This window comes from Silene latifolia, chromosome 4 (assembly GCF_048544455.1).
Source record: "Silene latifolia isolate original U9 population chromosome 4, ASM4854445v1, whole genome shotgun sequence".
Taxonomy (NCBI): Eukaryota; Viridiplantae; Streptophyta; class Magnoliopsida; order Caryophyllales; family Caryophyllaceae; genus Silene; species Silene latifolia.
Genome location: NC_133529.1, coordinates 101583933 through 101608474, shown reverse-complemented (window position 1 = coordinate 101608474; position 24542 = coordinate 101583933). Strand labels below are relative to the sequence as shown.

General features: G+C 37.7%; 3 protein-coding genes across 3 annotated transcripts; 1 reads left to right on the top strand and 2 right to left on the bottom strand.

The window, feature by feature from the left end:
* Nucleotides 1-16546: 16546 nt before the first annotated feature.
* Nucleotides 16547-18985, top strand: LOC141653668 (putative E3 ubiquitin-protein ligase RHA4A). Its single transcript, XM_074461500.1, has 3 exons — nucleotides 16547-17045; nucleotides 17338-17423; nucleotides 18430-18985. The coding sequence occupies exons 1-3, from the start codon at nucleotides 16815-16817 to the stop codon at nucleotides 18740-18742; spliced, it is 630 nt and encodes a 209-aa protein (XP_074317601.1). The 5' UTR covers nucleotides 16547-16814; the 3' UTR covers nucleotides 18743-18985.
* A 94-nt stretch (nucleotides 18986-19079) lies between these two features.
* Nucleotides 19080-19517, bottom strand: LOC141651840 (uncharacterized). The gene has a single exon (XM_074459535.1). It carries the CDS (start codon nucleotides 19515-19517, stop codon nucleotides 19080-19082), a length of 438 nt encoding a protein of 145 aa, XP_074315636.1.
* Nucleotides 19518-20111: 594 nt separating this feature from the next.
* LOC141653669 (F-box protein SKIP8-like) lies at nucleotides 20112-23829 on the bottom strand. Its single transcript, XM_074461501.1, has 3 exons — nucleotides 23178-23829; nucleotides 21512-21708; nucleotides 20112-20966 (listed from the first exon to the last, which is right to left on the bottom strand). Exons 1-3 carry the CDS (start codon nucleotides 23559-23561, stop codon nucleotides 20705-20707), a joined length of 843 nt encoding a protein of 280 aa, XP_074317602.1. The 5' UTR covers nucleotides 23562-23829; the 3' UTR covers nucleotides 20112-20704.
* Nucleotides 23830-24542: the final 713 nt, after the last annotated feature.

Below are 24542 nucleotides of genomic sequence, written 5' to 3'. Positions count from 1 at the left end.
TTATTATAGGTTCCAAAATCGTCGCTCTGATATCACTTTGTAACACCCCCACACACCAAGGTGCCCTACCAAGACCACCCTAACATATGGGGATGCTATCGCCTCGTTGCCCGAGGTAAAGTATATCAAAAATGGCCATAAAGAAACATAAGTTAAGGTTCAACTGTTTAAATGTATACAACTGAAAAACCAAACCAAAAGTACAACAACTGGCAAAACTAAAAATCCAAAACTATAACAACTATCAGCGGAAGACTATAGACTCAACAAGTGATTACTCTATCCCAGCTAGAACCCGCAAGCTATCCATAGAAGTACCTGCTAATTAACTTCTCACCATCCCCAAATGGATCACCACAGTTTCATAAAACATAGACGGGGTCAGTTCACTGAATAATCAAGATAAGAAAGACAACACATCAACATCCAAGCCACTCAATACACATTCCTCCAAACTCCACCAGTAATCAGTAACCGACTACACACCGAAGTGTGTAGTCCTGCCGGGTTCCCATCGCAACGGGAACCCCACAACGCAAGCGGAGAACCGCAGCCTTGCCCACCTAAGCCCCGCTCATCGCAACAAACGAATAACCCGTGTCCATTAATGTGCTCATCCCCCTTGTGACGGGAAGCACAAGGGGCGAATCAAGGGTGTGAAGTCATTCCCGATAATGACTCCACTCAGCCGAGGACGCACCCTATATTTTCGCAATCCGTTATAACTGCAGTCAATCATACAAATGTACAAGAGTACCACATTGTCACCTATAGCAATAAACAACAACTACACAATATAAACCGATTTCTAACCAAAACCCCCAAATCACCCAATTAGGGTTTGCAAAAACTTAAACAAGATACTAAAATAACAAGGGTATAAAGCTTACGAACGATTGACACGAGACTAGATACGAAAAGGTCAAGGAATGAAGAACCCTAGCTTGGAATTGCTTACAAAAATGGAGAAACAATAGAACGCCGTTCTTCTTTTTGTGAAAGGTGTTTTTATAAATAATATAAAATGATAAAAGACTGAGGAAATGATTTATATACTTCTCCACTTATTATAAACAAAACCGCGAAAATTAATACCGTCAGACCGGGTACTCGGTCGTGTACCTGGGCTACTCGGCTGAGTAAGACCAAATCGGCCGAGTATCTCACTACTCGGTCGAGTGCTCCTCGACAGTAACCCGACCAGGAGTCACACGATGACTTACTCGGTCGAGTACTACATACTCTACCGAGTAACTAAGGACCAGAAAACCGTAGTATCACAGGCATCACAAAAACTGTGGAGATTGTGCGGAGCGTTCTTGTGAAGCGTAATACCATGATCAAGAGTACCCGCCAAATAGCGAAGGAGACGCTTTAAGGTAGTCCAATGATCAGCAGTCAAATGCCTTAAAAACTGAGCGAGTTTATTCACGGGGAAAGCAATGTCGGGGCGAGTGAGACTACCCACAATTGCCCAATAAGTGGAATCATCATGCACAGGTTTGTCAGGCTGATGAAGCAGCGGCGGATAAGCAACCATGGGAGTCAGCATAGGACGATTGTCTAGCATTTTGTGACGGTCTAAAGATCAACAAGATACTTGGTCTGATTGAGATGAAGACCACGAGAGGAAGGAACAACCTCAACACCAAGAAAATAAGACAGGGGTCCTAGGTCCTTAAGCGAAAAACGATCAGCTAGACTTTCAATAAAACGGGTAAGATCAGAGGGTGTAGGACCAGTGACAACTATGTCATCAACGTAAACAATTGTATAAATGCGAATATTTTCTTTATTAAAAATAAACAAAGAGGAGTCGGAAATAGAGTTGCAAAAACCATACTGTAACAAATAATTACGGAGCTCGGTATACCAAGCACGGGGTGCTTGTTTCAGGCCGTAAATTGCTTTATTCGGTTTACAAACATATGACGAAGTGGTGGAATTAACGAAACCAGGTGGTTGAACTATAAATACATCATCATAGAGCTTACCTTGAAGAAAAGCATTATTTATATTGAGTTGACGGAGAGACCAACCATGAGTCACCGCAAGGGATAGGATAAGGCATATGGTAGTGGGTTTAATATGTTGGAATATATGTCCTCCGACAATAATGCGATCACGACTGTTGATCATGATGATCACATGTTTAAGTCTCATTAAAATGAATGCAATTGGGAAGTAATATTGTTACTGTCAACTGGTCAACATATATCGATAATGATTGGCTGACTAGAGTTTGACATTACTGTCGTGTGACGGTGGTGATCAGTTGACCCCCTAGGTCATACCTAAAGGGCAATACTCTTAATTGATTATTTAATTAATCGTATAACGTTACGAGTTAATTAAATTACTTGAAAATTGACGGACGATTTTGGAAGTAAAATTTACGTATCATATTGAAATATGATTAAATGAGATACGGTCTGAGTAATCGAATTGTTTCATTACTCGGATGAAATTATTGTTTAAGGAAACAATCGGAATTGAATGAATTTTTTGTAAATGCGATTTATAAATTGGTAAAAATATTTCGGCACAAGTAATTATGAAATTACTAAATCGATTTTTGTATGTGACGTATTTTTATTAATACGTTGATTTTTAATATGTTAAAAATACATAACAAATTATGTTACATGTGACATGTTACATATTGAGAAATTGACAAAAATAATATGGACACCATATTATGATTGTACCGAAATAATGGGGTATTGGGTTAATATTATGTTGATTAATTTATTAAGTAAACATAATAATTACCTAATGGTCTAGCCATGCAAGCCTATGAACATTGTTAAGAGCAACAACTTCATGCATTGGCTCACTCAAAAGCCCCCCCTACCACCCGGTTTTTGAGAAGAGAAAACCATGATGGTTTTCTCATATTTTTACCTAATTATATACAAAATGTATTGTATCATATTCATTCACTTGTTCTTCCAAAAATAACAATCCTAGAGAGAATAAATCCTCCTAATCTTCTCTCATAAAAACCGAAAATATTCAAGTGTTACAATTTATTTTTGGTTCAATTTTCTACCTAAATTAATATTATACTAGCTCAAAATAATATTAATTAGATTAAGAGAAAGCCTTGGGTATAAAGCTTAGGGAGAGATCTTATACTTAGATCTTGTTCATCCATAAGGAAAGCTCAAGAACAAAAGAAAAGGAGATTTCTTTTGTGCCCAATAAAACCGAAACATCAATGTAAGGATGTGATTTCTCTTCTATTTATATTTTGTTTGCATGCATAAAATCCGTTTTAATTTTATGACAAATTAATTAGACATATATGAGTATGTTAGTATGTACATGAATCTACATTTCATTCAATCGGTATCAAGAGCCACGGTTGTTTGCATGCAAATTGGTTAAAAGTTTTTCCGAGTTATAAGAATAACAAATAAAACTTGTAAAATTTGTGTTATTATGATATATCACGAAATTATTACATGCATGTTAATATTTCTGGTCCTAAAATGTTTTAGGATATTTTGGTTAATTTTTCGGATTTTTATTGTTCATAATTTACAATAATGACATTTAAATGTGATTTTATGAGTAAAAATGTCATTTTTGGTCTAAAAATAGCTATACTTCGAATTTTCACTTGGTTTTTGGATATGTTGTCACATTTATTATTTTGAGATAACCTGTAAATTTTCATAATTTTTGGACTAGTTATGCTCGAAAAATGAATTTTTCATTATTAAATTCGGATTTAAGTGAAAAATAGGTTAATATGAGTTAAATTTTGAATCTGGTCATAGAAAATTAATATGTTGTCACATGCAATTTTACAAGATGTGTGTAAAATAATTGGCTATAAAGAAGTCTTTTTCCATGATTTATGAATTTTTGAAGAAAAATAGCATAAATAGTGACATTATTAGTGGAAAATTAATAAAACATAATCTATGACTTAGGAAAAACGTCTAATGTTGCATTTTATTATATTTTTCAGATCTAAAATTGAAAAGTTAATGAAAATAATTTTTCCATGTTTTTATGATTATTTTATTAAAAATCGATAAACCGCAACATTGTTTTTCCGGAAAATTTTCGAAATTTTTAACCTAAGATTTTGAACATTATGAGTGTCATGGAATTTTTCCAGAATGTTCATGAGTTTAAATTTCAAATTTTGAATTTATTTAAAATTTTGTGGTTTATTTGAAGTTTAATAGCTTATTTTTGTAATTTTTGGTCCATTTATGAACAATTTTATAAAATATGGGTTAATTATGGTCAAATTATTAGTGAAGACTAAATTTCGAGTCCTAAGAGGTTAGGGTAATTAACTTATGCATAAATATGAGTTTATGTATTTTTGTGATTATAAAATGTTGAAATCACGCAAATCCGTAAAAACCGAGTAATATACGATATTGGCTAATTAAAAGGCGATTTAGCATAAAAATTGAGCATGTTCATACATATTATAATGCTGCATTTTTTCTTTATGATTGTCATAATTTTAATTTATGTAATTTTGAATTATGTAATTTTACTTAGTATGGCCTTAGATTTAATTGGTATTTCCCGAAATGTATGGGAATATCGATTCGGTTGTAATTTTTATTGTGATCTCGTATCACCGTTTTGTAATTTAATAGATTTATTTTATTTTAGTTACAAATGTATAATAGGAAATTATGTAATTTATTATGTAATTTTATTCATTCCGGAGTTCCCAAAGACGGATTTCTTCAAGAATGGCGATACATAAAGACGGTGTTACCTCGAGATGCGTGCCACAACCGAAGTTCAAGGGACCAATGGAGTTGGTTTCCGAATATGTAATAGATAAATAGTTTTCTATTTTAGGAAAGGCCATACTAGGATTTATTTATCTTTATGCTTGCATTTTATTTTATGTCACATGCATCGCTAAATCGCCATAACTAAACATGCATTCTTATTTTATCGAGTTTATCGACCGTGTCAAATATAATTATCGTAGTTCACCGCTTTAGTTCACTTAAAACGTGATAGATAATAATTTGACATGACCTCTCGCTAAAACAATTAATTGAGACATAGCCTTACCAAAGAGTAGAAACCATGAAAACCTATTTCGTGAGGGAGTGCACTCGGCCACACCGGGTACAAACCTTGTTACGTAGGGGAAGTGGGTGATGAATGTTAATCCACCGAATTCATGTTGATGAGGGATGTATCGGCCCCACCGTGCCCAAGTTAATGTGGGTTTGGATCATGGACACATTTATTCGAAATTTGGATTGAACTCAACAAAAGTATTTGATAAGGGATGTATCGGCCCCACCGTGCCCTTGTCGATGTGTTTTGGGCTATAGATAATTGTTAATGTAATATTATCGACCAAGAGTTCTAAAAGTAGAATCGATTAAACGTTAATCCACCGAGTTATATTGATAAAGGATGTATCGGCCCCACCGTGCCTAAGTCGATATGAATTTGGGTCTTGGAATCATTTATTATAGTTGGGTAGAGGTCACTATATAAATGTTCATATCTTGTTAAATTTGCAAGTATGATTTAAAAAGACAAATGTTAATATTTCCTTTCCTCCATATTTGTAGTGCATTACAATGAATCCATCAAATGCTACCGCACCAATAACTATTGAGTCATATCACCATGTTCTTGACGACGTATGCTCCAACAATAATTTCGATACAACTAGAGAACTTCATTTCGGGATAGGTTCGGATGGAAACCTTAATTTCATCACTTCTTCTAAACCACCCACTACTACTAGAGCTCGTGTGAGTCCGTCTCAGGAAGACTACCTCATACGATCTATAGGGTCTTTGTCTCTGGAAGATAAAGATGCCAAAGCTAGTGGGAGCTCTAGCAATCAAGTTCTTGCGTCAAAGGGAAAGAGGTTCAAGAAGAAAGGAAAGAAAGTCAAAAATTTCAAGCAAGTTAATGATGAGTGCCATTATTGCTATGGCATGGGACATTGGCTTAGGAATTGCCCTATGTATTTGCGAAATATAAGGGAAGGACTCATTACTCCAAAAGGTACAATTCCTAAAGAAATTTATGTTATTGATATAAATTATACTTCCACTACGACATGGGTACTAGATACCGGTTGTGGTTCTCACCTTTGTAATCATTTACAGGGTTTAAGAGATGTGAAGAGGCTTAGCAAGGGAGATGTGGATCTACGCCTTGGAAATGGAGCTCGGGTAGCGGCCGAATCCAAGGGAACTTATGTTTTAGCTTTGCCAAATGGATTTGAGTTGTATTTGCATAATTGTTTTTATGTACCTACACTCTCTAAAAACATTATTTCAATCGCCATGCTAGACGTGGACGGTTTTTGTTTTGCCATTAAGAACAATTGTTGTACTATTTCTAGGAATGATTTGGTTATTGGCCAAGCAACTTCCATCAATGGCATTTACATTTTAGAGACCTCAAATCCGACAAGAGATATTTATAACATTCAATCAAAGAAACTCAAAACAAGTGACCCAAGTGAAGCGTTCATTTGGCATTGTCGATTAGGTCACATAAACGAGAATCGCATCAAAAGATTAATTTCAACTAATGTGATTACACCATTTGATTATCAATCATATGGTACATGCGAATATTGCCTAATTGGCAAAATGACTCGTAATCCTTTTAGTGGTAAAGGGACACGAGCTAGTGAGCTATTGGGACTCATACACACCGATGTATGTGGACCATTGACTATCACCGCTCGTGGTAATTATGACTACTTCATAACCTTCACCGATGATTTAAGTAGATATGGGTATATCTATTTAATTAAACATAAGAGTGAAGCGTTTGAGAAATTCAAGGAATTTCAAAACGAAGTAGAGAACCAATTGAATAAAAGGATTAAGGCACTACGATCCGATCGTGGTGGAGAATACCTTAGCCTTGAATTTGATTCACACTTGAAAAGTCGTGGTATTATATCACAACTTTCTCCACCCGGAACACCTCAACTTAATGGTGTTGCCGAAAGGAGAAATCGAACCTTACTTGATATGGTCCGATCCATGATGAGTCAAACCGAGTTACCGAACTCATTTTGGGGATTTGCGATACAAACCGCAATTCGATCTTTGAATAATAGTCCCACAAAGTCCACCGAAAAGACTCCATGTGAGATGTGGACGGGTAAGATCCCAAATATATCCTATATGAAGATTTGAGGATGTGATGCTTACGTCAAAACTAAGAACGACAACAAGCTTGCCCCAAGATCCGAAAAATGCACCTTTGTAGGTTACCCCTCGACCTCTCGAGGATATTACTTCTACAAACCTCAAGATCATAAAGTGTTTGTGTCTTGCGAGGCTGTCTTCTTAGAAAAGGAATTTATTTCTAAGAGACATAGTGGGAGAAATTTTGAACTTGATGAAGTTCAAGAGCCACAAACCGAGGTAGAGACGCAAGAAGATGTTCCTTCGTCGTCTAACGCGGTTGTACCTCCTCCACTAAGAAGGACGGGCCGAGTAATTCGCCATCCCGATCGATATGTGGGACTTATCGAGGAAGATGGAACACTCGATGTGTTGCTTATGGAAAGTGACGAGCCCGCCACCTACAAGGCCGCAATCTCTAGTCCTAATTCCACCTTATGGCTTGAAGCCATGAAATCCGAAATGGATTATATGCTTGAAAACCAAGTTTGGGACTTGGTAGATTTGCCTAAAGGGGCAAGACCCCTCCAATGCAAATGGATATTCAAGGTCAAAAATGGCATAGAAGGACATGACGATGTCTACAAAGCTAGGCTAGTGGCAAAAGGATTTACCCAAGTCCAAGGTCTCCATTATGATGAGACCTTCGCCCCCGTAGCCATGCTAAGATTCATACGGATTTTGTTAGCGATCGCCGCATTTCATGATTATGAAATATGGCAAATGGATGTCAAAACCGCTTTTCTAAATGGGCATTTAGAAGAGGAGGTGTACATGATACAACCCGAAGGTTTTGTTGATTCTAAAAATCCTAACAAAGTGTGCAAGCTTAAGAGATCCATATATGGTCTTAAGCAAGCATCTAGAAGTTGGAATCATCGATTCAATCATGTTATAAAGGAAAATGGTTTCACTCCAAATATTGAGGAACCATGTTTATACATGAAATTCAGTGGGAGCAATGTTGTGTTCCTAATCTTGTATGTCGATGACATACTACTCATTGGAAATGATATTCCAATGTTGTCTTCTGTTAAGAAGTGGTTAGGTAACCACTTCCAAATGAAGGATTTAGGAGAGGCACAACGCATATTAGGTATCCTGATCTATAGAGATAGATCCAAGAGGATATTGGCACTAAGTCAAGAGTCTTATGTTGATAAGATTCTTCGACGATTCAACATGGACAAATCCAAAAGGGGTTTGGTACCTATGGTAAACGGGACGATATTGAGCAAGACTCAATGTCCCTCCGAACCCCATGATGTTGAACGCATGAAGTTGATCCCTTACGCTTCCGATGTTGGATCAATCATGTATGCCATGATATGCACGCGTCCTGATGTCTCGTATGCCTTGAGCATGACGAGTAGATATCAAGGAAATCCAGGTGAGAGTCACTGGATTGTCACAAGAACATCCTTAAGTACTTAAGAAGAACTAAGGACTCTATCCTTGTGTTTGGAGGAGACACCGAGTTGCGTGTTAATGGATACACGGACTCAAGTTTTCAAACAGATAGAGATGACATGAAATCACAAGCTGGTTTTGTTTTCATGCTCAATGGTGGTGCCGTAAGTGGAGAAGCTTCAAGGAAGTCAGAATCATGATTCTACTACGGAGGTCCGAGTACATAGCAAAGATCGGAAGCTGCCAAGGAAGCTATGTGGATCAAGCAATTCACGGAAGGTCTAAAAGTAGTACCTACCGCCGATGATCCCATCACTCTCTATTGTGATAATAGTGGGACGATCTTCCAAGCTAAGGAGCCAAAGTCTAGTAATAGATCTAGACATGTACTTAGAAAGTATCATGTAATAAGAGATTTCATTGAAAGAAAGGAAATTGCGATTTGTAAGGTTGGGACGGATGACAACATAGCCGATCCGCTCACCAAGCCTTTATCGCAGGCTAAGCATGATGGACATGTTACGTCCATGGGACTTAAACGTGTACCAAATTTTTGTTAGATTTTGAAATGAAATAAAAGTGTTGTTTTTGTTCATGTTCATAATCACATTTGTCTTTTATCTTTAATTTATACTTTGTTACATCCAAACGGGTTGTAGAGACAATTGAACCCCGTTAAAGTGAACACGGATTAACATAGTATTTGCCCATAGTCACTTGTATGAGGTGACGTCTCGAAGTGACTAGAGTGTGAGGCGATTGATGGCAAGTTCAAGTGCCATAGAGTCATATGAGATGACTAGTCGATCACATAGGCAGACTGTTAGGAACATTTTGTCGGGCCTTATGACCGCTTATAGAGTTCTGGCAAATTTATATAGCCTGGTCGTGGCGAGAGCTACTATAGTATTCAAATGAGTCGATTCTTTTGACTAAAGACTATTCGCCTAAGATGGCACAGTTTCGATTAACTTTGATTTGTGTTACTACGACCTTCGTAAATGGGGTCAAATGGGCATATTTTGGGTTATGATGGTTGTGGCTAGTCGAAGGAATGAGTGCGATAGAATTGTCCATCCCTAGTCGTGGTTATAACAATATCTCAGGGCCACTCGAGGAGTAATGAACTCGAAATGCGTGGCCACGCCCGAAAGTATCTATGATAGATAAGTCCTCAATCGCTTATTCTCCGGATCGAGGAAACCACTCTCGATATGATCACTTGCAAGTACGAACCAAAAGACACCTTGCATTGAGTGGGAGATAGTAATAGGACAAGAGAATTGGTGACGCACACTTGTCGAGGACAAGTGGGAGATTGTTGGAATATATGTCCTCCGACAATAATGCGATCACGACTGTTGATCATGATGATCACATGTTTAAGTCTCATTAAAATGAATGCAATTGGGAAGTAATATTGTTACTGTCAACTGGTCAACATATATCGGTAATGATTGGCTGACTAGAGTTTGACATTACTGTCGTGTGACGGTGGTGATCAGTTGACCCCCTAGGTCATACCTAAAGGGCAATACTCTTAATTGATTATTTAATTAATCATATAACGTTACGAGTTAATTAAATTACTTGAAAATTGACGGACGATTTTGGAAGTAAAATTTACGTATCATATTGAAATATGATTAAATGAGATACGGTCTGAGTAATCGAATTGTTTCATTACTCGGATGAAATTATTGTTTAAGGAAACAATCGGAATTGAATGAATTTTTTGTAAATGCGATTTATAAATTGGTAAAAATATTTCGGCACAAGTAATTATGAAATTACTAAATCGATTTTTGTATGTGACGTATTTTTATTAATACGTTGATTTTTAATATGTTAAAAATACATAACAAATTATGTTACATGTGACATGTTACATATTGAGAAATTGACAAAAATAATATGGACACCATATTATGATTGTACCGAAATAATGGGGTATTGGGTTAATATTATGTTGATTAATTTATTAAGTAAACATAATAATTACCTAATGGTCTAGCCATGCAAGCCTATGAACATTGTTAAGAGCAACAACTTCATGCATTGGCTCACCCAAAAGCCCCCCCTACCACCCGGTTTTTGAGAAGAGAAAACCATGATGGTTTTCTCATATTTTTACCTAATTATATACAAAATGTATTGTATCATATTCATTCACTTGTTCTTCCAAAAATAACAATCCTAGAGAGAATAAATCCTCCTAATCTTCTCTCATAAAAACCGAAAATATTCAAGTGTTACAATTTATTTTTGGTTCAATTTTCTACCTAAATTAATATTATACTAGCTCAAAATAATATTAATTAGATTAAGAGAAAGCCTTGGGTATAAAGCTTAGGGAGAGATCTTATACTTAGATCTTGTTCATCCATAAGGAAAGCTCAAGAACAAAAGAAAAGGAGATTTCTTTTGTGCCCAATAAAACCGAAACATCAATGTAAGGATGTGATTTCTCTTCTATTTATATTTTGTTTGCATGCATAAAATCCGTTTTAATTTTATGACAAATTAATTAGACATATATGAGTATGTTAGTATGTACATGAATCTACATTTCCTTCATAATAACGGGGCTAAAGGTCTCCGAATAGTCTATGCTGGGGCAATGAAACCCTTTGGCCATAAGGCGGGCCTTGTGTTTCTTAAGAGTCCCATCCGAAGTGTATTTAAGGCGGTAAATACACTTACAATCGATGAAGTTAGAAGATGATGACGGGGGCACGAGGGTCCGGGTGTTATTGCGAATAAGAGCGTCAAACTCAGATTTCATCGCAGCTCTCCAATAAGGATCAAGGACAACGTTTTTCACTGTGTTTGGTGTAGTAGAAGCGATGGGTGGGGATGAGGCTTGAGCGAGCTTTGCATACTTAGGATTGGGTTTGAGAATGTTGTTGGACAGGCGGGTGCCATATCGAGAGCCATGAGGTGGTGGGGGGGGGGAGGAGGAGGCGAGGGAGTAAGAGCAGTGGCGGGTGTATTCACCGGAGAGGGAGAAGATGGGGCAGGGGAGTTGGGTGTGGTAGGGGCAATAGGGGAGGCGGGGGAGCGTGGTTCAGGGGTATTGGGGACAGTGTTGGGGACGGGAGTTGGTGGAGGAGGAATGATAGGAACAGAAAAGTCGCACTAGGTGCATGGAGTGGTGACCATGGTGGGTGGGGTACGGTTGAGCAGCGAGTTAAATGGAAAAACAGTATCAATAAAGTTAACATGTCGCGAGGTGTATACACGATTCTCAATCGGGTCGAGACATAGGTAGGCACTCTGGGTAGTAGAGTATCCTAGAAAGACATATTGAACGGATCGTGGTTGAAGTTTGTGAGCGGAGTAAGGGCGAAGCCATGGAAAACACAAGCAGCCAAAGTTGTGTAGTTTGTGTAAATTCGGTTCTTGACGAAACAGGGCGTAATACGGTGATTGATTAGATAAGACGGAGGAAGGGAGACGATTTATAAGGTACACAGCTGTGGAAAAAGCATAGGGCCAGAGCTCAGTGGGCATTTGTGCGTGTCTGAGCAGTGTCAGGCCAGTCTCAACAATGTGTCGAATTGTCGATGCCGTCTCTCGGCCATGCCATTGTGCTCGAGTGTATGAGGCGCTGAAGTGAGATGATTAATACCATCGTGATGTAGTTGTGGTGTCATTTTAATGTATTCACCACCGTTATCAGAATAAAATTGACGGATGGGACGTTGAAAATATTTTTCAATTATAGCACAAAAATTTTCAAACGTAATTTGAGCATCGGACTTCATTTTTAGCGGGTATAACCAGACATAACGAGTGAAATGATCGACAAAAATAATATAATATTTAAACGATTGAGTTGGCAAAACCGGAGATGTCCAAATATCAGAAAAAATAATATTGAGAGGAGCAGAAGACGAAAGCATAGATTGACCAAAAACGAGCTTGTGACTTTTATTGATATGGCATGAAATACATTCAGCAAAATTTGAAATACGTAAACTAAACGTTGTATTGAGATATTTTAAAACTTTAATAGACGGATGACCGAGGCGATGATACCACGAGTCTTGAGCGGGAGCGAGTGCTACGTGTGCTTGAGGAGCGAATGTGGTCCATACGTACATGCCATTAGTGTGATGGCCCTGAATTAGAACCTTGCCCGTCGAGATGTCCTAAATAAGAAAAGAGTCGGGTAAGAAAATAGCAGTAGCGTTATTATCAAGACAAAATTGTGAAACGGAAAACAGTTTACGCGAAATTTTTGGTGCCACTAAAACGTTATTAAAAAGAAGCGAGGAAGAGGCGGAGTTAAACGTGAAAGAGCCAGTGTGAGTGATGGATAGAGAAGTACCGTCACCAATAGTGAGATCATCAGGTCCCTCATAGACCGAGTGAAGAGAGAGCGTGTTTAGATCGTCCGTGATATGATGAGATGCACCGCTATCAACAGTCCAGGACTGCGGTGGTTGAGGCGAGGCGTGAGAGGCAGTATTGGCTTGAGGACGAGACTGACGCGGTTGACAAGTGGGAAAGACAACATTCGGGTAAAGTTTTTGGAGAAGGTGGCAGTCAGAGGCAACATGGCAAACCGTGTCACAAAAGTGACAGCGGCCCTTATATGGGTTTTTATAGGTAGTGTTTGGTTGTTGAGGTGGTGCGGATTGAGAGATAGTATTAGGCTGACGAGGAGTGTAGGTATTATGATTATTGGGTCGATAATTGGCAGCACTCGCGGATAGGGTAAAATTCGGGGTAGGAGTGGTAAGTTTGAGACGCAATTCATGTTGAATTAATTTCTCATGAAGGGCCTCAAACGAAATTGATGTCTCACGGGCACGGATAGCTTCGATAACAGAGCGGTATTGGTTTTGGTCAAGCTCATTTAGGACTTTGGACGTGATATCATCCTCATCCATAGGGCGTTCGAGTTAGGCTAGCTCGTCAGTGGAGGCTTTGATTGCAGTCGTGTATTCGGTGATGGTCATGTTTTTGTGGGAGATGTTTTCAAGACGATCCTTAATTTGTAAGTGGTGGCCACGAGAAGAGTTGACAAAGGTTTTGTTAAGGGTGGTCCACGCATCGGAGGATGTGGGATCGTTGACAATAAGGGCAGCTACGGGTGGTGCTAGAGCTCCAGCGAGTGCGCCAAGAATTAGTTGATCTTGACAGTACCAAGTGGAATAGGTCGGGTTATGAGTGGTGGCTATGGCGGTGTCGGTGGGGTGGGTTCAGTGGTGAGGGTGGCAGGGGGTGCGGGTATGGTGCCATCAAGGTAGCCAAAGAGCTCCAGTCCGTTCATGATAGCACGAACTTGGAAGCGCCATTGACGGAAGGTGATGGTGTCCTTAAGTTGAGTAAAGTTGGTGAAGGTAACTAGGGTGAGGGGGGTTTTCGGTTCAGCGGCGTTTGGGATTTGGAACGGTGTTGGAGAAATGGTTGGTCGTCCGTCGGGTGGTGGTAGACGTGAGGTCTTTTATTGACGTGAGTTCGGAAAAAAAAAAAAATTCTAGAGGATCGTAAGGCTTACCATGTAAAGATTAAATAGCTTAATTTTATTCAATGAAACGAGTACAATATTTATACCGATTATAAGGATAGACAGATTTAGGATTAGCTACCTACAAGATATTCCTAAAGCTATACAAGAATATCACGCTAAAGATACGGAAATAATTACAAACGATAATAAGGTAATTACAGAATATGGTAAGAATAATTACAAGCTAATTATGGACCGACGATATATTCCTAATAGGTGTAACTCAGCTATAATTAATAATAATCACAATTTCTTATTTGAAACAAATAATATTCATTTTAAATTTAAAATAGGTTAAATAAGTAAGTGAGACAAAAACAAAATGTTAAAAGAGTAACAAAAAATTTATTCGATGATCCATCTATCTTAATGGAATACTATTTCACCTGTTTCAACCTTTAGACCGATCTTAAAAAAGGTGACCAATTGATTAATGTTCTTTCTGGCTTAATTTAGTTCATTTCAGTTTAGCACTATTCAGTTTAGTTCTGCTCAATACTTCAACCCATATCTTTTCACGAAATCAACTCTTACTTTAGCTACAATCAGTTTATCAGCTACATTCAATTTAGTTCCGTTCAGCTCAATTTCATTCAATTCAATTCAGCTCATTTCAGATGTAAAGAATAGGGCCTAATAGTCCGTCGTTAAGTGACAAGTGTAAATATGATTAATCTGTATAATTAGGTAGAGTGATACGTTACTTAAAATTGAGCTGAGGTTAAAGTTGAACCTACTTCCTTGCCTAGGATTTTAACGACATGATCTAAAAGTTGGTAATATATCTTGACCTGCCAACAATTGTAAACGAGTATTGGACTGCACTATAACTAAAAGAATACCACTAAGGAAGTTCATCATTATTATGTGTTTGTAATTTAAAACAAGTTTAATTTAACACGTACACATCGTCTTAGTTCTAGTATATTCTTCAAATTGTATCTCTTCAACCTTTATCATCATATGGTCATGACTGTAGACCTGGCAAAACGGGTCGCTCGTGTTGGGTACGGGTCGGGTCGGTTTGGTTTGGGTCATTTCAGGTCTGTTACATATTTTGGGTCGGGTTGGGTTGGTCGGGTCAATTTCGGATGACCTGTTGTCGGGTCATTTTCGAGTATGTGTCATTTTGGTCGTGTTGCTTTTGAGTTAATGGCTAAGCACGTGAGTTAATACTATTTTGATTAAGAAATATTATTTTGCAAATTTAACTATATATTAGGGACTGTTATAACCAATGAAACTTTATTTTGGGTCACTTCAAGTCATTTGGGATCGGGTCAATTATGAGTCGGGTCTTTTCGGGTTGGGTCACCTCGGGTCGGGTCAACATTGGCCAGACAATGTTCGGGTCGGGTCTGGATCGGATCAGGTCAATTCGGGTTTCAGGTCGTATTCGGGTCAAGCAAGTTTGGGTCATTTTCGGATCTTGGGTCAGCCGTTTCGGGTCGGGTCATTCAAGTCTGACCCATTTTGCCAGGTCTCATGTATTAAGACCATTTTGAATTAATTAGCCGTGAGACTAGTCAATAAATGAAGACTAGTTAATATCAACATTATTTTTATGTACACTATCCGATTTAGTTTGGATTTAAATTGGGTAATAGACCACTAAAACGATAGTTTTACTTCATAAATTTAACATTGTTGTATTCTCAAAATTTATACACAAGACATCTTATAAGAGTTAGAATAATTCTTTACCAATTAATTTAAGTGCTTATGAATACTGCCTCTAAAAACGATTGATAACTTTAAACATTTTCCTTTCTACTCCGAATAATATCAAAATTAGATTGAAAGCACTAATAAATCAAGTCAGCCTAAAATTACAGATGAGCATAATATGGGGGCCATACCAAGAGTGATAAGCATAAATTGGGCCCATTCAAATATCTTTCTCCTATTTTCTCCTCTCATAGTGGAGAAAAACATGCAGAATATATCATCACCATCATTATCATCCTCCTCCAGCCTCCTATTCTGTGTACAAAACCAACTTCTTTTATTTTTGTCCTTTCCTCAACTATTCCTTCAATTAAAGATTATATACTTATAATTATAATTATTCTCGTGTTAAACCGTTTTACATAAAACAGATTCATTTATATAGACATCATAATTGTTAAAGTAAAAAAGCTTTTTTTTTTTTTTTTTTTTTTTTTTTTTTTTTTTTTTGTCTAAACCATCCTAATCCGAACCACACGCCGACTAATCCGGATTTCGGGGCGTGTCAAAGGATTACGGTATTTAAACCCCTCCCAATCGCGCCATTGTGGGGATCGATCCATGAGACACTCCCTCTACCTTGTTAAATGTACGCTTACCACTGCGCCAACCAACGATTGGTTTAAAGTAAAAAAGTTGATGACTAGCAAATATACCCGTTTTACAAACTACTCGTATACTGCCACCTTATAGAATAATCTGTAATATAATTAAGAGTAAGTGTCTCTTATGATAACAATATCCCTTTAAAATAAAAACATACTTATTAAATATGCTCTCACTTACATATATATAACAAACCTATTGTTATTCCCTTATCTATCATACTTGAACCGTTTCAAATATAGGACCTATATTATCGTCTTAAACTGTTTTAGAAAAGGTCTCCCATCTATAAATACATACAAATTGATTAGAAAGCCAAAAGCTCCCACTGTCAGTCAATCAAATTGTAGACAAAATAGTTGGTGAAGTTATAATTAATCATGGAAAGACATGAAGAAAGCACTACTGATCATCTTAATCCAAATGTATATCCTGAAGAACTACAATTAAAGCTTTACCAAGCTTTTATTTTCTCAATACCAATTCTATTTTCCATCATTTTATTCCTTCTTTTCTACCTCTTTTATCTCAAGAGAAGAGCTACTAATAATATTTCTTCACAAAATCCTAGGATCTCACCTTCTACTAATCCCTCTCTTTTCATTTCCCCTGTAAGTTTTTCTTCATACAATTCTTTACTTATTTGCTCTTACATAATCATGTTAAAGGGCAACTTTCTTTTTTTGCCATGAGAGTCATCTCGACCAAAAGTCTAAGCTGATAGTCGGTCCAACCAGTTGTTTAAGCTGATGGTTGAGGCCTAATTAATGGTTTTATACCTTAATAACAACGTCATCAACATAAACGAGAAAAAGTTTATTATGTCGGAATTGAAAATAATTGAGCAATTAACATAATAGTTAATGTGTTTGATCTTAATATTTTGTGTTATGTTATGTATAGCCATGGAGTGTGGGTATCAAAGGAGAGCTAAAGGACAAGCTACAGGTAGTCCAGTTTGATGAAGAATTAAAGGCAAGGGAGTCATTGTAAGTGAATCATTTATATTGTTCTTTGATTCTAATGCTCTAATTAGGAGTACTTCGTAGTTCACTAATGCTTATATGAGACGGTCTCATCATGCTAAGTTTATTATGAGACCTCTAACAGCACGTATAGGTATTTCCTCCATTCCAACCATTTGTAATGCATAGAATTGATTGGAAAGGCGATCTCACAAGAAATATAATGGTAGTTTAATAACTACTCATATTCTTTATGCTCAAGGTTATATATTATGTCGTCATTTCGAATATTTATTTCCTTGTTATGCTGGACGTTCTGTAATCTCGTCTAACCGGCTCATTGTGAGGCTTAAATACAAACAAAACTCACTTTTGGTGTTTTGATTTGATGCCTAGATTTAAATTCGCCTAAAAATGGTTACTGGAACCATTATGCATGTATTCCGTCCTAGCTAAGTTTAATGAAATTCCATTAGAATCGTATCTAATAAAGATGAATGCAAAATGATAATTTCACGCGGAATGAATAATTTCGTAAATGACTAAATGACTTCCATTTTAGTGAATACATACGACGCCAACATGAATGCCAAATGAATTGATGATGATGATGATGATATATGAACGTATGTTTTGTTTTCTCACTATTTTTGGTTAGTAGGTAGCATGTCATAAGCCGTAACCTGAGAAAATGTGACATTTCATGAAATTCGGCCCGTTAGATGGCTTATCAATTTTCCGTGATTCCTTCTAGCGGCCACCTAATAATGAATTTGGTAACTAGCCTATACTGGCTAAATGACATTGAGGAATGATGATGATGATCAGATGATGTTGTACCCTGCGGAACTAATTTACTGGCTACAATCGACAAAGACGGCCCATTGAAAATGTTAAAATTATCATCAATTAGTATTTAGTAACTGTGAAACATCATACGAGTGCTGATTACGAATTCTCTTTGCAGATGTCTATCATCAATTAGTAACTGTGAAATATCACGAGTATTGATTACGAATTCTCTTTGCAGATGTTGTGTGTGTTTAGGAGAATTTGAAATGAAAGAAGAGCTACGACAACTGACATTATGCAAACACGTGTTTCATGGTGATTGCATTCGACACTGGCTACGCGCCAACGCCACATGTCCTCTATGTAGATGCCCTCTAATATCGTCTTCTGCAATCAAGATGGGTCATTCTATTGGGGCCATTGGGCTTGTTCAAGTTAATAGTAACCCGACTGATCAACAAGAGGGCGATTCTTCAAGGTCAGTATCGGAGGAGCACGTTATTCAGATTCCCGATGATCCACCATCTAATGTTAGTACCAGTAGCTCATGAGTCTTATGACTACCGGGAGTCCAAGATTGAAATAGCAACTAAAGGTTTAAGCCGTGTTTAAGCCGTTGATTGGGCTTAAACCTTAAATATAATCGAGTATATATATGTTGGTCCATGTTGTTTGGGCGGAAATTTTTGGTAGGTTAGGATAAAAAAGGGAAACGAATGAAGAGCTTAGGGACAGAGTGATTTACAATGTTATAAGTCGAGTATGTTTTTGCTTTTCCTTATTAATTAAAGAAGGGGTCTCCCTAGCTATGCCTATGATGAGTACATCTCCTAATGACACATAAAAGAAGAGTAATAGAGAGAATATTGGACATTTTAGGCATAGCATTCAGCAAGTAGTAAGCCTCCCACCTAAGATGAACCCAAATGTTCTCCGTCCAAATTTCCTCTCGGGCAACTTGTCGGTCGACTGGGCAGCAGACCTCATCATCTGTATCAAATCCTCAGCATTCTGAGACAACATCTCCTCCAACTCTTTACTATCAATCGCCATTTTCACCTTCCAAAACCCGTCCCCACTCGATGATCTCTCGCCCTTCCTCAAGATCAAGGACCCACTATACGGCACCATGGTAGACTCTACGTTCCCGTTGCTCGCCCCAAACGGTAAAAGATAGTAAACCTGACCAACATGTAAGACCTCATCCTCGAACAAGGGCAGCGAAAGCTTCCCCCGTTGATATAGTCCATATCCCGGGAAGTCATCCAGGACTTCCCGGACTATCTTTGGACCCTTGATCTCAATTACCCGGCCCGTGTCCGTCATTATTCGGACTACCTCTTGAGCTTTAGTACTTGCTCTTGTAGAGCTCTTTTGAGAACAGTTGCCCATTTAGTTTTAAGTTTGTGAAAAGAAACAAGGAATAGATGTGGAATATATATAGTGCATTACTACATTAACATAAATTAAGGGTTGATGTTGGACTGTTGGAGGATGGGATTGGAATTACAAAGTAACATTTTGAATGTTAATGCGGCGCATAATATGAAACTAATGGACCGTTGGGGAACAGAGTTTAATCTTGGTCGGTTGTCTTATTAAAATATTTGAATTTTGATCCCCGGGGTTAGTTGTTCTCTTCCTCACCTACAAAAACTACCCTATGCATCTATGCTATACATAGGTGGTGTCACAAAAAAATTTGTATGATATGGTACCCCGCATCCACTGCCAAGTGCCAACATTACTCAACTACTTCAATGGCTCTCGTAAATTGTGAGGTAAGGAAGAGCCAAATGTGCGAAGCGTATGCTTATGTTAGAAACGCTTAAAAAAAAACTGTTTCTGAAATGACCCAAGATGAAAATTGCGTAACATGAGATTAGTACAACAACATCATCAGAGCCTTAGTAGATAATAAAAAAAAGAACTCATTAAAAGAATAAGAGTTATATTTGTAGGCTTGTAGTCTTTTCACAGTATATTGTCTTCTGCTCGTTTGCCTTTTCCCTGGTAAATATCAAAAGACTGAACCGGGCTAAGAGTCACCCGGCAAGGTAAGCGAGCATCTTGATAGAGATTCTTGCAAGTCCATAAGTATTTCGCAATCAGAATTACACTGGCAGACTTTTCGTCTACTATAATGCAGTAAAGGTTTACAAATTTCTTTCGGGGGGGCTGTCGATGAATCAGAGTAACTAAAAGTACCTGCTAACATGTAGGAAATCCACTTTTTTTAACGGCTGTAAAATGATGCAATTACATAACGTAAGAAATCCACTGAAGGTCAGACAAGCAGCAGTATTTTAACAAGAATGAAAAGACTCATTGGCAGCAATGGAAATACGGAAGGCCTTCATGTGACACAGCAGCCAACGTTCATTGGATCACTTGCATCACGGAATGAGATTGTACCTTTTCCAATTAATTTCTCACTAGAGATAATAACGCTGTACTAATTTCAGTTAATACTATGTTCATGGCTGTTTAACTCTCCCTACGCGTTGCTCAAGTCACGCATGCACAGCTTGTTGACCAACATCTCCATCGACAAGCATCACTGAGCAGTGATGATGGACCATGTACCACCTTCCGTCATGGTATTCAAACACATTGGTCACATTGTACGGCTCTGCATCCATGTCAACATATGTTTTCAAGCTAACCCAAGCCATGTCGGACAGAACCCTAGCTCGCACATCACGAACCTGAAAGTTGCCCTCTTCCTGCTCCCAATTAAATGCAATTTGCCAACTACCCATAACTGCATTATACCTAGCAATTGTAAAATCAAGAATCATCATTTGTAGAAATTAAATGGCCAAGCTTCATAACATAAATTTGTAACAGGAGTCACTAGTCAGGGCATGAGAACAGTAGAACACCACCAGCCACACGGCCCACACCACCATTTCCCCATGGGCCTCAAAGGCTCCCTCGCATATGACTAGATAGGAGGTCGCAAGTATGAGCCTTGCCCTATGTACTAGGCAGGGGAGACTATTTCTGAATGATCTACAGTGAAAATTTCATACTTTATCAACCCTACCAACTGCTACTTCACCAATAGAGAGAAACTAAGGCGTGGCTAAATGTTTTCTACAAGCAACAAGGATAAACTGGTTCTATCCCCAAAAAGGGATAAACTGATACTGCGTGACGTAGAAATAATCTCCCTCCCTCCCTCCCTCCCTCTCCCTCTTTCCATATATATGACTAGCTTAAGCTTCGCCAATAAGTAATTTCAGCTTTTCAAAAGCACTGATGAGAGCATAAAAATAATTGAATTATGTCCATAAGCAAGAAAACAAAATCCATACCCTGAAAAAATCTCCCCCGAGGCGTGAATACACTTCACATAGTCTGCCTTGAGCCAGAAGTGACCCATAGCTGGAAGTGCTCTTTCCCTGATGATGTTAAAAAAATCTGCATTAACATTCACAATGGCCCTCGTGGCTGCATAGTAAGCCTTCCACCCATTCGCTGGTTTTAGAGTATCTTGCTCCACAGTAAAATCCTAAAAGAAACAGACAAAAGTGACTTTGAAGGTGATTATGAGATAGATATTGATGACAAGTTGACAACCTCGTACGGAAATGCTAAAGCAACCAGTTATGGCAAGGACAGCGGCATTTAAAGGCTATAATTTCACGCTCAAGACAGCTTCTCGGGCTAATGTGATCAATTACTCCACCAAAGACCAAACATTACATGAAGATTCTCCAAATTATAAGTTGTGAAAAAATCGACAAATAAGCTCTCAGTCTCAGAAAGCGATTCATGTCTAAATACCATCATATCAACAAAGAAGACTCTCAGTAGGGTCAATAGTGGCATGGTGTCTATAAGTGAGTGTTAACACATTATGACACAATCGCCCGATGTGGTCATGGAAAGATGAATTTGAGAGTTACAATACTCACTTCGGATGCACCATATAATGCATCACATGCTTGATTGATCCTATGCACCAAAGGTGCGCCATGGTCCTGATTGAGGGGCCAAGTTAGGCCAAAATGATATTGGACGATAACTTATGCATTTATTAAAGCTCAAAAGGGAGGAGAGTTTGGAATCAAACTATTATCTTATCAATAAAAACGAGAGTATCGCCATTCTTCCGAGCGTGATATGTTGGTTTTCAGAACTTCTAGTTCTATTACGTACATCAGTCATGGTAGTCCTAAAAATTATGAAATTGGAAAGTTATAATACGCAATCAGGAGTCAGGACTCTTTGATCACCAAAATGTCATAGTCAATGGTGATCCCACACTGCACATGTGTTGTGGTGATGACATTTATTCCAATGTACTCCCTCTGTCCCGGTCATTTGTTGTCCTTTTCCATTTTTGGGTGTCTTAGTCAATTGTTATCCTTTCTATTTTGAGAATGAATTTAATGAGCAATTTGATCATTCACACTCAATTTGTTCCACTTGTCATTTAGTAATTGACCCCCTCCTCTTTCCTTGGTCTTTGTGCCAAAACCAAAGGACAACAATTAACCGGGACGTAGGGAGTATAAGGTTATCTTCAACAATGCCTGTAATTGGGCAGGTGTAGATAGGGAAACAATTAGGCGTGCCATGATGCATCATAGGCATCAACCACATGTTTCTCCCATGCATCAAGGTATGCCGTGGTCATGGCTAAGTGACTAATCCCAGATTCAGAAACAGAGACCCTCCGCGGCCAATGACCGTGACTAAATTAGGAAGTAACCGGTCCTCAACACAATCCTCGACTATTCCTTGAGCGATGATTACTAACAGTAACAGCTTAGCAACGTTCCTAACACATCTAACAGCAATGTACTCCTAAAAAATCTCCGAAACACACATATACACAACAATAACTCCAACACAACAATAATTAAGTAATAAATTATATGTCCTCCGTCTAAATCATTTGTTTATCTTTGATTAGAATACTCCTTATAAAGAAAAAAAAAAGTAAATAATTGATAGGGAGGAAGGTAATACTACCTTATGGTAGAGAATCTTCCAGGCATTATCATCATTAGCGGCTTTTCGCATAAGCGAATTCGTCATAGAGAGACGACAAAGGCTCGGATAATCCAAATAACTAAGCGCGTGCGTCGTAATCTCCGGAACTAACTGCTCCATCATCGACGCGCCTGTTTGCTTCTCCATCATCGAAACGACACCGTTCGTCACTACCGTCATTGAATCCGACGAACACGAACTCTTCAAAACGACACCGTTGCACACACACTTACGATTCAAATCACTGGAACTCGAACTTGAACTTTTACGAGATGAAAATCGGACGGCAACGAAGGCAAGTGCACAGCAGATGAAGGTTATGATTAAAGGTTGAGAATATATGAAGGAAAATGTAATCTCCATTCATAAGACATTAAAGCTTCAATTGAGATGAAAAACCCTAGAAAATTCTGGAGAATTTGATTGATTGCAAAATTAGGAGGTAGAACTGATGAATCTGTGTTCTATTTCCTTCAATTTGGGACGTTTTTGTCGATTAGATTTAGCGAGAAACCCTAGAAAATGGGGTAAAGAGGTTTTTGGTGTGAGATTGTATAACTGCTAAATTCATACGTTTATGGAAGTTACGAAAATGCAAGGAGAGCGTTGGACTTGGTATTTCCGCTACACGAGCACAATATAAAGGAGAGAAAAATTTAAACCTGTGATTTACCATCCCGATACCTTAATCTTAAGTCTTAACCATTGCTCTAGAATTTTACATTAAATTTGATACTTTTTTTTAACCCACGAACATCTAACATTTACAAAAAAAAATTTACAATATGGCACCAAACTTGGAATTCCGTCAAAAAAAAAGTCAAGCTTCCTTATTGACTTACGGAAGAATGCTGGTATTATTCGTTTTAAAAACCCTAATTTTTTTAATCAAAATGAAGTAATTTTTTTATTGATTTTGTGAATCGTAAATATTTTCGTTGGTAAGCGTTTTTTTTATCCCCATTAAAACCCTATTATTATTTTTATTTTTTTATAAGAGAACTAGTTTTGTGGCCCGTGAAATTCACGGGATGTTTTGTTTTGAGTGTGATGTTTCTAGTGTTTTTATTAATTGAAATTTTATAAAATATCAAAACATATAGTAAGCTCACCTTATGAATAATTCATTATTGATTGCGCACTAAGATTACGGGCATTTACATGTTAACATAAAGATCAAAATCGATAAATTAAATAAGCCAAAGTAGGTGAATATTGCTATTTTTTCGAAGGTAAAATGATGGGAAAAAAAACAAACAAATACCTAAATAAAAATATACATTTGAAAAAAAAAAATGAAAAAAAAAAACTATTAGTCATTCACGTTGATGTCGTCAATCTTGT

What these genes read in the sequence shown, in the direction of transcription:
- LOC141653668 (XM_074461500.1), top strand. Translation starts at nt 16,815, where the DNA reads ATGGAAAGACATGAAGAAAGCACTACTGATCATCTTAATCCAAATGTA. An exon ending in CCTCTCTTTTCATTTCCCCT is followed by an intron (nt 17,046 to 17,337) that starts GTAAGTTTTTCT and finishes TGTTATGTATAG; the next exon opens with CCATGGAGTGTGGGTATCAA. An exon ending in TTAAAGGCAAGGGAGTCATT is followed by an intron (nt 17,424 to 18,429) that starts GTAAGTGAATCA and finishes TTCTCTTTGCAG; the next exon opens with ATGTTGTGTGTGTTTAGGAG.
- LOC141651840 (XM_074459535.1), bottom strand. Translation starts at nt 19,517, where the DNA reads ATGACGGACACGGGCCGGGTAATTGAGATCAAGGGTCCAAAGATAGTC.
- LOC141653669 (XM_074461501.1), bottom strand. Translation starts at nt 23,561, where the DNA reads ATGGAGATTACATTTTCCTTCATATATTCTCAACCTTTAATCATAACC. An exon ending in GGAAGATTCTCTACCATAAG is followed by an intron (nt 21,709 to 23,177) that starts GTAGTATTACCT and finishes TGTTTCTTTTAG; the next exon opens with GATTTTACTGTGGAGCAAGA. An exon ending in TCGGGGGAGATTTTTTCAGG is followed by an intron (nt 20,967 to 21,511) that starts GTATGGATTTTG and finishes TACAATTGCTAG; the next exon opens with GTATAATGCAGTTATGGGTA.